The sequence below is a fragment of the Aethalodelphis obliquidens genome, unplaced genomic scaffold, assembly GCF_003676395.1.
Source record: "Aethalodelphis obliquidens isolate GAN/ISIS:26980383/991018 unplaced genomic scaffold, ASM367639v1 scaffold2, whole genome shotgun sequence".
NCBI classification, from domain to species: Eukaryota; Metazoa; Chordata; class Mammalia; order Artiodactyla; family Delphinidae; genus Aethalodelphis; species Aethalodelphis obliquidens.
Window position 1 is genome coordinate 4656164 of NW_020837946.1, and position 13796 is coordinate 4669959.

A 13796-nucleotide genomic window follows, 5' to 3' on the forward strand; every position below is an offset into this window, starting at 1 on the left:
GCCAAAGCAGCTTCGTTATCTTGGTCGAGTTTTCTATGTGTTATCTAAACTGCGCTCTAGGTTTTATTTAATTTAATAACAGCATCTTGAGAAAGAAAGACGAATCAAATTAACTGGCTTGTTTTCTGAGCCCGCGTCTTCGTCTTACCATGAAACTGATCCCACCCAGCGACTCCAAACTTGGAATGGGGGAGTGTCCTTAGAAGTCCAACTGACTCTGCGAGCCTCCATTCGCTAGGGGTTCCTGGTGACAATTTCAGACGCACACACCCTTAAGAGTCTGAAGTGATCTTGAGAAGACAGTAACAGGAAGCATCCCCTTGCAGTTAAAGGATTCTTTCTCTGGATTTCCAGAGCAGACGCTGTGCAGCCAGTTTCTCGATGTCTACCTTAAAATGCACACTGAGAAGAAATGAAGCCTGACTGTATGCAGAAGGGTAGGATGTGTGAGCTGAAGCTTCGCAGGCAAGTTCCACCTTCTGAAAAGGCGGCAGCCCAGGTCCACCACAGACCAGGCGCTGATACACTCAGTTACAGAGACAACGCCACGGACCTGTGGGTTCCTTCAGTCCTCCCCCACCGGCTGCTCTGCTCAGCTATTCTGCCCCTGCCATCAGACCGCACGGCTATCCTTCCCCAGCGCGGGAACCACCGATCTTTAGAAACACCTAGGTTGAAATCCACCATCACTTCTTCCTCCTATGCCTGCATCTCCTCCTCTCTACCTACAATGCAGGAGGGAGGGGGACCCCATGAGCCCAAGCCAGCCACTGCTGACGGCCCCCGAGCCCCTGGGGAAGAGCGGAAGCAGGCCAGGAGGGGTGGCAGTGGGCGGAGGGTGGGGTTGAGACTTCACGGACCACAGAGTGAGTAAATCTGGGGTCCAGAGGCATCGCTGATATCAACTTGTAGGGAACTTTCTCCGTCTGGGTGGGATCAATGTTTGGCCCACTTTCCCTCTCATTTCCAGATGATCACTTCGTATGATCTGGCCACACACAGGCAATTCTACTCCACTGCCCGGAGAGGGTCTCTCCTCCCTAAGAGAAGTGTTTAAGGTTTTCAACAACAGGAAACATGCCTGGGGTGAAAAACCTTCCTTCAATGATGTCTATCTGTGGTACAGGGAAGGCTTAGGGACACCTGTGCTACAGAAATGGCAGAATGAGGCCAAGCTGTGTGTCAGAGGGACCAAGGATTTGGGGCCCCTAAATAATCTGTGTAGGAGCTGAGATGAGGCTTGGGGTGAAAACCAGAAAGACACGTCCGGGATGATGCCATCGAACTGGGCCGACTTTGAGGGCTTGGGAAGAAGATGTGGCTGGGAAAGGGTGTGCCAGAAGGGAACTCTGAAGCTGCGGTGACCAGTGGAAAGTGATGTCCTGGGGACACCACCCGAGGTCCCTTTCTATTAATCCTGTGCATGTGAGCTCTGAAGGGGACAGGCCATCCAGGGGCACCAGCGTCAGACTCCCTGGCAGCTGACCCATTCCAAGCACTCAGTGAACTTGGTCTCACACCAACCCCACTGCCGGCTGCAAAGCTGAGGCCCCCCAGTTTCATGACTGCCAGCCTGTTTCTTAAGCCCCAGTTTCTGACAAGCCAGAGCATGTCATCCTGCTAGGATTCCACAAGCTGGGCACACAGCTGGGGCCACCCACTGACTGTTTATTTTGTCCAAAGGCTGGGTCTGTTTTCTACCCCACCAACGCGTGCGAGACATCTGCTGGGATTGAAACTTGTGGTTCGGGTCCAAAGGATGATCTTTACATAAACACTTCCACAGACACCTGTGTAATGAGGAAACCGTATCTGTTTCCCTCAATAGAAATGACCTCTTCTGGGAGATCTTTTTTTTTTTCGGTATGCGGGCCTCTCACTGTCACAGCCTCTCCCGTTGTGGAGCACAGGCTCCAGACGCGCAGGCTCAGCGGCCATGGCTCACGGGCCCAGCCGCTCCGCGGCATGTGGGATCTTCCTAGACCGGGGCACGAACCCGTGTCCCCTGCATCGGCAGGCGGACTCTCAACCACTGCGCCACCAGGGAAGCTCCCCTTTTTTTTTTAAAGGAAGTGGTCAGTCTCCCGCTTCCACAGCGCCCGAAGTAAGTTAAAGGTAGAGCCCAGTGCTGCTGGAGCATCCTGTCCAAGGAAACATCTGAGAAAACCATCATTGCTGGCAGCCCAGGGGAGCTGAGGGGGTGATGCAGCAAGGCTGGGGAAGGAGAGGCTTGTGGGGCAGGCAGCTCGGGCCAGCAGCAAACTCCGTACCCTGTCATAAACTCTTGGCCTTGCCTGCCTGCCGGTCCAGGGACACTGGTCAGGGTGGTCACCTGGGATTTTAAATCGGCTAGCTAACGAAGGAGCCGTCTAGATCAGCCCCTGCAGAGGGGGTCCAGCCTTACAGACCACGCTCTCTGAGGCAGGCAACACTCTGCAGGTGACGCACTTTGACTGCAGTAGAACAATTCAGGGCCCTCACCACGCTGGCCTGTTTCCCCACAAGCTTGATTCAGTCGTTTACTCTTGCTCCAGTCCTCCTGGTGTGCAAGACCCCGCCGAGATCCTTGGGTTCAGCAGGACACCACGTCGAAGGTGACTCGTGATAGAGTCAGGGTCCAGCCTGATGCAGTCCGTGTGCAGTGCCTGTGCGCACAGGAAATGAACGCCTGTCCACCAAGAGGATAGCCACACGGCCACAGGTAAATGCTGGTTTTGAAGGGGCCGCTGGGGCTGCTACAGGCCCCACCTAACATCTGTTTGAATGATACACGTTTTGTGTATCTCAAGCCTATTGCTCTCAGACGCCCAACCCCACCCCATTACAGGCGCATTACCTTATTGGAATCCCACGCTCCAGAAAGCATGCCAGTTTCCTTTTTGGTAAATAAATTACCTCATCGTCAAAAGTTACGAGGATACACGGGAGCTGGCACAGCTATTCCACCAAAAGGACAAACACAATCTTTGTAGAAAAGTATCTGAAAATGTCAGGCTGTTTAGCCAAGTTCTTTTCCTTGGCTCCCTGGAGAGGAACAGGCTGTAGGTTCTGCTACTTGAGATCAATGCAGGTCCCCTGCTCCATGGCCAGTACGAGGGTGATGACCGACAGTACTGAAACCCAAAGCCACCAACCTGGGCAAGATTTCCCCAACATTTAACCACTTAGGTCCTCAGCACAAGTAGCCAGTAAGCTTAGCGGTCCTCCTGCCATAATACATCTCGGAGATAACCCAGGGAGGGAGTGATACAGTGTGATCAGTGTTGGAGACCACCTGGTTCTATCACCTTTGAAATTTTCCAGACCCGTTCTCCATGATGCAGAACTCTGGGACGTGAGTTAGCCACACGTCTGCATGCTCCCAAATTTCTTATTAAGGAAAGTCAGGATTCTGCCCTTGGACATCCCCTTGAATACCTCCTCCCATCTGGAACCAAAGAATGCCAGTCTAACTCAGCTGCTGCGGATCTGTAGCTCCCAACAACTTCGACTAGAACAGATCCGTTCCAGGTACCTGCCAGAGAATATACCTGAAACTCAAAACTCAAAATATATCTTCACCCAAAGCTTAGCTGTATAGACAAAATCGGTGAAGGATTACAATGAAGGTCATGCCACCCCGTCATGCCCCAGTAATTCAAATCCACTTCCAGATTAAGCCACTCCCTTAGGGAACTGTGTCCCTGCATCAATAATTCCAGTTCCCAAGAGACTGGCGTTAACTGAAATGCACTTTAAAATGACACTGGCTCTTGCGTGCCCTACAATTACATAACAAAGCCCCACTGTGCTCCTTTGCCGGATTCCAATAATATCCATGCATACATAGGAAAAAAAAAAAAGACGGCACTGAGGGCCGTGAGAAGCAGCAGACTGTGTGGGAGAATGTTTGAAGAACCGATGCTGATTACATCACCAAGCGGTTGAGATGAAAAGTAAGTGGGCATCAGCTCTCCTACAGGAATGTTCCAGTACCATCTTTTGTTGTTATCATCTTTCCCCCTTGGCAAGTAGGAGCAAATGCCCCTCTGATGGCACGTGAGCTTAGCAGGTGAGCATAAGGTGACTTAAGATGCATCGTCAATCAGATCTCACTTTATTTTTACTTCCCAGCAAGAAGATGGTGATTGCACGTCTCCCTCTAAGTAACATAAAGCAAATGGGTCAATAATTAGGCTTCGCTCTCTGACGGGGTCTTTGGAAGAACTACGCCAGTGAAAAAGGGCCGCCTCCTTGCTGATGGGGTAGCTCTGCGGAGAGAACCCCAAAGACCTGGAGAGGGACAGGACTGCCACAGGCAGGCCTCATGGGATGGTATTAAGTCTCTGATTTGGAGGTCACTGGAGAAGCAGGCGGACTCTACTCCCCAAATAACCCCAAATAAATCAAGCACAAAGGAATTTCCTCTGTAAAAGAAGGAGTATATATCTCAAAAGTCTACTTAATGGTGAAGCATGGGAAGCATTCCATCGACAGGAGAAACACACCAGAGACACCTAAAGAAACATGCTTTTGAACACGGTTCAGAAAGGTGAAGCCACTGCTGTAAGACAAGAGGGAAAAGGGCAATTCACCCCAGCAAGCAAATTACACACAGTGAGGGTACCGTCTGTTACCCATCCTATTGGAAAGGTTTCTGAAAAAGGGAAATGTTCCTGAGAGTGCAGGGGAAAAAGCCAGAGGAGATGAACTGATACCGTCTTTCCAGGAATTTGGCACTACATACCCAAAGCCCATAAAAGCATACACTGTTCAACTCAGGAAGGCTACGGCTAGGAATCTGCGGGAAATGGATGAGGACGCAGAAGTGTCAAAAGAAGACACTGATTAGAGTTACTTACAACAGCAAAAATCATTCAAAATGTAAATTTCCTGCCAGATGTCTGTTCTGGAGATGCTGTTAAGTCAATTAGGGCACACGTGCAGAATGAATGCTATATAACTATTTAAAATGGTGGCATACATTTGCTGACATGGGAAGGTGCCTATGATCTTGCATCGTCTAGGAGAGCAGGCCACATGCCATGTGCACAGGGGGGCTGCATGCTTGTGGAAGGAAGAAGCACAGAGTGTAGAAATGGCTGGGGACATACACCCCAAAACGCGAGCAGTCACGTTTTCCAGGGGGTATTTGGGGATTTTCATCTTCTGCAGTACGTTTATTTCTAACTTCTTGCCAATCACCGTGCAATTTTTTTTAAAGTATTTAAAATGAAAAGCTTGACACTGTGATATAATCAAACAACCAGCTAATACTATACATTCTAATCTACGTCTTTGTCTACATCAAGGCAGGTAAACATCACGCAGGATTCAGGGAATGTGTCGTTCTGGAATAGGCATTACACCCCGTCTTCAGGTTTTACCACTTTCTAAAAGAGCTCTCCGTGGGTGGAATGTCTGCTTTCCCCCAATGATGAAATTAATTGTCTTTTAATCTATCTTATAAAAATCACCAGTATGAGAGATTCTATTACAGAGAGAACGAACTTGCCTCACAAACTGGTATGTGTTCTTATCGGACAATAAAAACCGACTCATGAATTGCATGTAATTCTTGTTTTGGTTCTCAGCTGCTCAAGCGGACCCTGGGTTCCCTAGTCTAGATTTTCAGACAGATCTCTTTTTTTTCTCCTTTCTCTTTTACCACTTGCTCCTGTCTCTTTACTCTCACTTAACATTTTTACTCTCATTTAAATACTACTTCAACCTCCAACAGAGCTGAAAGGCTTGACGGTGACTGTGCGGGGACCCCCTCTGCCCCTCACAGCCCAACACCTGCTAATTTCTCCGAAGGAGCAATACTCACGTGTAAACTTGGATGATAGGTCAGCAAACCATTGTCACACAGGGTGACGTATTTCTTTTTCCATTCTTTGTTCAGTGATTTGCCACTTCGCTTCAGCAGCATGCCCTGTAAGGAAAAAGGAGGCAGACAGAAATTAATAAATGTAAGTTATAAAGTCCTGGGTCCATTTTTTAAAAAAAAGAGCAGGCACATAGGTAATTTTTAAATTGTTAAACTTTCATTTTCTCTGTGCCATCTTAAAATGGAAATGACACATTTTTAGCGTGGTCATTTGACTTTCTCCTTTCTTTTTCATACGATATATTTATAGTCAACCAACTTCCTTTTGTGTATGTGTGTGTAGAACCTAACTTTCTGCCATTAATGAGTGCTAAGATACGCCATTGGTTAAACAAATATGATACAAACCATCCTATGCTACATCATACCTTTTCTTATAACTAAGTTACAAGCACATGGAGCCCCTAAAGGTATTAAAAAGGAACCTGCATTGCCTTTTCTAAAAATAAGACAGTAACCATATTCTTACCTTATGATATTTACAAATAACATTTTTTTATAGTTTTTCATTTCAGATCTGAATTTATTAAAAATGAAATTCCATTTGCAAACTTAGCAACGGCATTCAATAGATGAACTGTGTATAATTTCCTTTAACCCATTTTTAATGAAATCACATTAGGGCTTCTTGAAAACCATTCAAAACTGGAAACCAACACGCTTCTGAAGTATATTTGATCCAGTCTTCCTTAGATGACTTACGAGAATTTATGCTTGTTTTAACTACCAATTCCCAGCAAACCTTCTGCCTTGTTTGTAGGTTTTCCTGAGTTAAGAAAACCGAAGGCAGCCCTGAGCTCTGCCAGGCCCAGCACCTCGACTTTGCACTTCCTCTTTCCCTTTTGGGGCTTCGCGCCTTCCGTACTCAGTCAATTTCAACTTGAGCTTTCACATCTGGGTTCGTCTAACTCCTGTTCACGGAAAAGAAGGAAAACAGAAGAACCTCCTTCCTTGCCCTTCCTCTTGCTGCCCATTTATAAACCTACATAATGATGATTATGACTGAGAACGCATAAGACTAATGCTAGTGAATTCACCCAGATGGAGGCAGAAAGAATGTTGTAAGTTTGAGATAGAATCCGACACCTTAAAGAAGCAGAGGCATCCTGAGTCCCCTTGGGAATTTTTACCAGCCTCCATCCACCTCCTGACTCTCTTGATCGGAACCAAAATACAAGAAAAAAATCAAGTAAGCATTTTTTTATGCAATAGAATTAAGTTCCAATTAACTACCAATATTGTGACATTAGTTTTACACCAAAGTTTACAAATATAATGGATTATGAACCAACTCGGGACTCTGACCACAAACGTTTATTGTCGCTGAAAGAAAATATTTCAAAGTTTGAGGCAACCCACAAGTAAACCTTTGGAAGAGCATTTCTTTCCAAGTTCTTACTTAAAGAAAGCACGTGACATAAAGCTGCAGACCTTGATTTCTTGGAATCTCAACCAATATACACCAAACGTGGCACTGAGACCAACAAAGGGAAGCAGGCCCAGAGGAAAATTTTACTTACAAACCAAGGCGACGCAAGTTCCAGGACATAGTAAGAACCAGTGGGAGAGGGATGGTCACCACTGGTGACGATGAATTAGTGACGATGAAAAAGCAACACTTAAAATCATCAAATGTCCCTCCCTGGTGGGATTTCTAAGATATTAAAACTTAGCATAATAAAACGTGACACAAGTTCTCCTGCAGGCTCACATTCTCCCACCACCATCCATTGTAGCTGGAATCCCAACAATACCAGGCGCTGGGGTTACTACGTGTCACTGGTGGCCGAGAGCCGCCCTGGGCCTCAGAAAGCTTTTCCTCCAGCTGCAAACGAAATGCAGGCCTCAGGTCACACCCCGGGGCTCCGTGCAGAGGGACGTACGGAAGTCTCTCAGCTAGCACGTGGGCACTTTCAAGAGCAAATCCTACGCTCCCCGGTGAAAGGTATAAAGACTTATTTCTTAAGGGAATAAAGGGAAAATTTATCAGGAGGCCATGTGAAGAGACGACGTCATAGTTTTCTGGGAAATTAAATTAGGCCAATTTGTTTGGTCCTAGGAAAACTTAATGTCTTGTTGAAAAAAAAAAATCCAAGTCTTGACAAATCTTGTTGAAAAAAAAAAATTCAAATCCAAATCTTGATTATTCAAATGCTGCACCATTCAGCAGACCTGAACACCCTGGTGGCCTAGGAACCGTATTTCTGCCCTTAAGTCTTGGCCCCAGCTGGGTTTATTATCCCACCCCTCACAGCCCACCCCAAGGCTGCAGTAGAGACTGAACCGATTGGCCGCCTGGCTCCCCACGTCATGCTGCACGCAAGATGGGGTCGCCGAGCTGCTGGTCTGGGAAGAGCTGGACCAGGGAAGGCACACTTTTCTTTCAGTGGCTTGAGCGCTAGCAGGTGCTGATGCGTTTCTAAGTGTCGTCATTTTTCTCTCTCTCACTCGCTCCCCATAAGAAGCAGGGCAGGGGTAGCAGAGTTATGACGGCTCCCTCGTTACAGACGTGTACTCTGACCACAGAGGTAAGGGAGCTCGTTAGTGATGGGAAGCGACAGGACCAGCCTCCGTGCTCTCTTCATTCCTGCCATTACACGGGGCTGCTAAGTTCCGGCCTGTGGGCAATGACCACAACGGTCAAACTGACCAGTGTCCCCACCACTGCCTGGCCTACAGCCTTCAGTCTCGAAGCACCAGCTCGTCCTCCCAGGACACAAAACCCAAACCTGAGAGCGGCGGGTCACCCAGGATCCTGGCAGGCACCTCCAGTTCGGCTCCTCTCTTGAGAACACACTGAGAATCCAGGATTGCAAGGGAATATAAAATACCAGTAGCACTCGGGCTGGTACTTTACATTCACGCAGTGAAAGAACGGGTAAGCACCATTCTAACGTGAACAAATTCAAATCTGTTCCTGAAAATATGTTGTATATGGATCCAGAGGAAGGGGTTTCTGTTTGCTAATCTTAAGAGTACCCTGAAAATGCCCTAAACTCTGAGTGTCCTGGAGAGAGGGGAGACCGGGACGAGGATTTATGGAAGCAAATCTCCAGCTTTACTAAAAGATCCCAGGAAGCGGGTGGTCAGGCTGTTGCAAGTGGAGAAGGCCAGACCTCTTGATGGGGTGGAGAAGGTCAACGACGCATAGCGGAGCCAACGGTCCAGGAACGGCGCCCTGGACTGAGCAGGGAACGCAGGGTCCGCATCTGCGTTTCCAGATTTCCTGATGACCCAAGAGAAGAAGAAAAACTGGAGCTTTAAGTGACGGCTCCTTACTTTAGAATGTCAGCAACGGATTATACACCATCTGCGTGTAATTCAGGCCAAACTTGACACGTCTGCAGGCCAGACGCAGGCACCTCTGTGTCTGCGACCTCCGGCCAAGAGTTAGCAGAAGGCGGTAGCGGGGCCTGGACCAAGGTGCTGGCCCTCCCACGGCTGGGCCACGTGGGACCTCCATCCTATCACCCAGACGACAGCCATCCACAGGCTTGCACTTCCTGGAAGGGGAGTCCCGGGAAAGCCCAGGGCTGTGGATTAATGCCCACAGCTCTGGACGTCAGGGTCCACTTCTGCACTTACATGTGTGAACCTTTAGAAAAGGTCATGCAAAACACTAGGAGAAACCAGCAAACTGTGTGGTCTCTCCATAAATAATAAGACCCCATCCTGAAAAACACGATGAGACGCGAGGTCTTTGATGAGTCGAGGGCGTGGGAGGCAGCAAAGCAGGGTGAACTTTTGTAATCAGAGGTTTACCTGAAGTTCAAATGAGGAGACTCAGGAAACAGCTTCTGTGGATTAAAGATGTGTTTCCTTTTGCTTTCTTTCCATTTTTTTTCTTAAATTAATTCTGAACCCTGATTTTTAGAGAGTATTTGTATCAAGTGGGAATCACAGAATTTCAGAATCACAGGAGACTCTGGAAGTCAAACCATTCCATCCTGAATCTGCTAGACCAATATTTGTGCTTGATCCCTGCCCGGGGTCACCCTGCTCAAGAATCCCTGGGGACAGTGAACCCATGGGCCTGGACCCCTAGAGCTGCCCGAGCAGGGCTCCGCTGCCCTCCGGGGGGCGAGCCTGGTCTGTAACTCTGGAGTGCAGCCTGCCCCCAGCATGCCCTTCTTTTCAGGGACCAAGGACAGTTGCCACAAAGACCCAATGAGATTATCACATAGCTACACAGCCAAGCCCGTTCTTAGCCCCAGACTCCTCCCAAAGCAAAAGGTTCCAGCGCTCTGACATGGTGAGACTCTCCTCTTGAGCACAGGTAGCATCCCCCAAAGTGCTGAAGGGAGAGAACCTATCACCTCCCTTTTGGACAAACTTCTACCGATGAAGCAGGATGCTCTAACATGCTAGCAGCCCCTCACTGCAGGCTGAGCCCCTAGACTGGATCCCCCATGCTTCTGCCATCCCAGACTTACACAATTTCTACTCTAACTACCAGGAAAATGGAAAACCCTAAAAATAGTTCATTTTAAACTTTTGAAGGACACGAAGCCCTGATCCCACAAGCTAGAAGATGACAGAGGCCGGAAGGCGCTCTGCCAGAGACACACGGGTGGGCAGCTCCCATCAGCGAGTGTAAATGGCCCTTCTGATTCTAAGTCTCTTTGATTCTGTGTGACCCAGGGCAAAACCACACGGCGGAATGTCAAAATGTATACTTGGTCTATCTTTCAGATGCCACTTTTGTACATGTAAAAACGATTTCCTGTTTAAGATCGTTTCTTGTGGACCAGCTATCCCAGCGTAGACGTCAATTACAGTTAATGCTTTATTTGAATTTCATATGGCTTATGCATGTTTTTAAAATTTTTTATTTCAAAACAATATTGGGCTCATTGTGAGCCAGATGCTGCTCTAAGAGCCTTAGAGGTAAGTATTAACTCACTGAAAGCTTATGATGACCTGATGGTAATTACTATGACTATCCCCATTTTACAGATGAGGCCACTGAGGCACAGAGAGGCTATGTAACTTGCCCAACTCACACAGCCAGCTTGGTAGCTGATTTCAAGACAGCTTCCAATGCACCAGGCTTCGTGTCCCTGTGTAAATCAGCCCACACTGACTCAGGGGTGCCTGAGACTCACTCTAACCAACAGTAGCAGCTGCAGTGATGCTACCTACACTGGGTTTAAACCTTAAGAAATCCTGGCAGCTTCTGCTTTGGGGAGCTCTGACCAAGAAGCCATGCTGTGCTCTGTCCATAGGTCTGAACCACAGAATTATGAGAAATAATAATAGTTTTTTCAAATCATTAGGGATTGGGGTAGAGTATTAGGCAAAAATAGACTAGAAAAACAGAACTAGCGTCCTGCATTGCTGTAACAAAAATCAAAAACACATGTCACTGGCTTGGAACCAGGCAGCTGGCTGAGGCTGGCAGGGACCGAACAGCTGGAAGGACCGTGAGGAAAGTGCTCCCTGAGGTTGGAGAAAAGGGTCCGCCTTGTGTGCTGGCAGGACGGACAGTCAGCAGACCTGCTCCCTGTGGGAACGTGCAGCACAGCCAGGATGCGCAGTGAACCCCTGCACGGACCTGGCTAAGATTTCCGAGCAGAATGCCAAACACGCTAACTGCTCTGATGAGCTCTGATGAGTCTGGGAGGAGGGAGAGGAGATCAAGGTAGTTTTCAAGCAGAATTAGAAAAAATATTTCTGATTTAAAAACCTCACTGGACCAGACCACGAGAAAAACTGTTTCTCAATCCCAGCTTCTCCTGCAGTAGAAAACTCTGAGAGTAAGAACTGGCCTCAGAACAAAGATCGAATCCAGGGAATGGCAGGGGATATGATCTCAGAATAAAGACCCCACCAAGAGTGTGGCAGTCAGACCCCCTTCTTGAGAACTCAGAAAGATTTCAGGTAGACCTTTCCCATTACCAGAAGACCTATGGATTAGAGACAGGAACCTGGGGATTGGCTTTTGCCTAATGGACCAAATTTGTAATTTGATACAAAGGACACCCACAAGGCTTTTAAAGGAATTACACCACTTTGGATTAAAAAGCACAGAGGGGACTTCCCTGGTGGCGCAGTGGTTAAGAATCTGCCTGCCAATGCAGGCGACTCGGGTTCAAACCATGGTCCAGGAAGATCCCACATGCCACAGAGCAACTAAGCCCGTGCGCCACAACTACTGAGCCCGCACTCTAGAGCCCATGAGCCACAACTACTGAGCCTGCGTGCCACAACTACTGAAGCCCGTGCACCTAGAGCCTGTGCTCCGCAACAAAGAGAAGCCACCGCCATGAGAAGCCCGCGCACCGCAACGAAGAGCAGCCCCCGCTCGCCACAACTAGAGAAAGCCCGCGCACAGCAACGAAGACCCAATGCAGCCAAAATAAACAAACAAACAAATTTATTAAAAATAAAATAAAATAAAAAGCACAGAGAAAAGAGGCCCTGGGCTTTCAACCCAAGTACAGGCTGAGAAAACTATATAGCTGTACACAGGCCATTTCTTATGGAGAAGGAAGGATGACTCAGATAGCAGAGCCCAGGGCCAAGGAGGATGTCCCTAGGAGCAGAACATACCCTGTGCTGTGGACCACTGATATCTACAGGTGTTCTGTCCCTCTCCTCCTTTCTGGAATAAGGTACCTGCTGTGGTTCTCCTGCGCCGGTGTCAGCACCGTGAGTGTGTGCGTGTGTGCGTGTGTGTTTATGCGTATGATAACTTGTCCCTTGAGTACCGGGTCTTCAGATGGAAAGGTCATATCCCAGAAGCCCCATCTACATGTGTACCTGATGTAGATGACAATCTTGGATTCAAGCCTGAGCCAGATGCCATGATGGAATGAGACTTGGTGAATCTGGGGACAGGGTGAGGGTATTTTGCACGTGGGAGGGCAGATCGAAGTAGCTAGTCTCCAAAGATGACCCTCAAAAACTCAGCTCACTCTGTCACCCCAGGCCCTCAGACTCAACTCAACTAGTAGAATATGGTGGGAATGATGCTACTGTTCCGGCTGAAGCCTCGAGAAGGCCTGGAAGCGCCTGCTTTTGTGCCCTTGGGAGCCCTCGCATCCTTGGAAGAAACTGGACCACTTTTCTAGGAAGACAGTGAGAAGGGAGAGACCCTGAGACTACATGGAGGAGAATCGGGGTCTTGGATACACGACGGTCGTCGACCTGCTGGCGTCAACCCCCAGCCGTAGGAGCCACGTCTGCTGAGGCACCAGATGTGACTGAAGAAATCATCTTGTATGCCTCAGCCCTAGAAGGCATTTTGTGGAGCAGAAACGAGCTGTCCCCAACATCCCTGCCACAAATTCCTGACCCACAGAGTCATGAGCAATAATAAAATGGTTACTGCTTTAAACCACTATGATTTGGGTTAATTACCAGCAACAGATAACCAGTGCAGTGGGGTGAGCCGGGAGCGATAGTCTATACTCATAACTGGAAGGTACACCACCTCCCAGTGAGTCATTTCACCCTCCAGACCAATTTCAAAGCTTTAACATCTTATACTAGTTTGCATAGTAAGAAATTTAAGGGCTTTGTGACATCTCAAATATTCCTCTTCTCTTACTTAGAAATGGCAAACGTTGACCTAATTCCTACCACCTCATTCATTTACTGATGCATCAGAAAGACTGATTTTTAATGATCTACAACCAAAACATCAGATTCTAGGCAGGCATTTCTTGCTTTTTTGGCTCAGGGAACTTTTTCTATGGTGGAGCAAAGAGTAGAATTGTCTTTTGGATGCAATCTCTTTATTAGTCATGTGTATTCTCTGTGTAGTCCCAAGCGGTCATTGAAAGCCAAAAGCAATGTTATTAAGGGTACAAGCTTTAAATAACTTACAAAGTTAACGTAATGAATGTAAGTGCTACCTGAAATCCATCACTCAGTGCCCGCTGCAGCCCCAAGCTGTGATAAAACACCACTCATAAATTTATAT

The 13796-nt window shown here is 47.8% G+C and overlaps 1 protein-coding gene across 8 annotated transcripts in view; it reads right to left on the minus strand.

The window, feature by feature from the left end:
* AGAP1 (ArfGAP with GTPase domain, ankyrin repeat and PH domain 1) overlaps positions 1–13796 on the minus strand; it is a 552897-nt gene that overhangs the window by 192789 nt on the left and 346312 nt on the right. For all 8 annotated transcript variants that reach the window (XM_027117564.1, XM_027117546.1, XM_027117554.1 and 5 more), the window contains exon 10: positions 5810–5914. In XM_027117564.1, coding sequence (XP_026973365.1) covers positions 5810–5914 — 105 coding nt within the window. The remainder of the gene's footprint in view (positions 1–5809; positions 5915–13796) is intronic.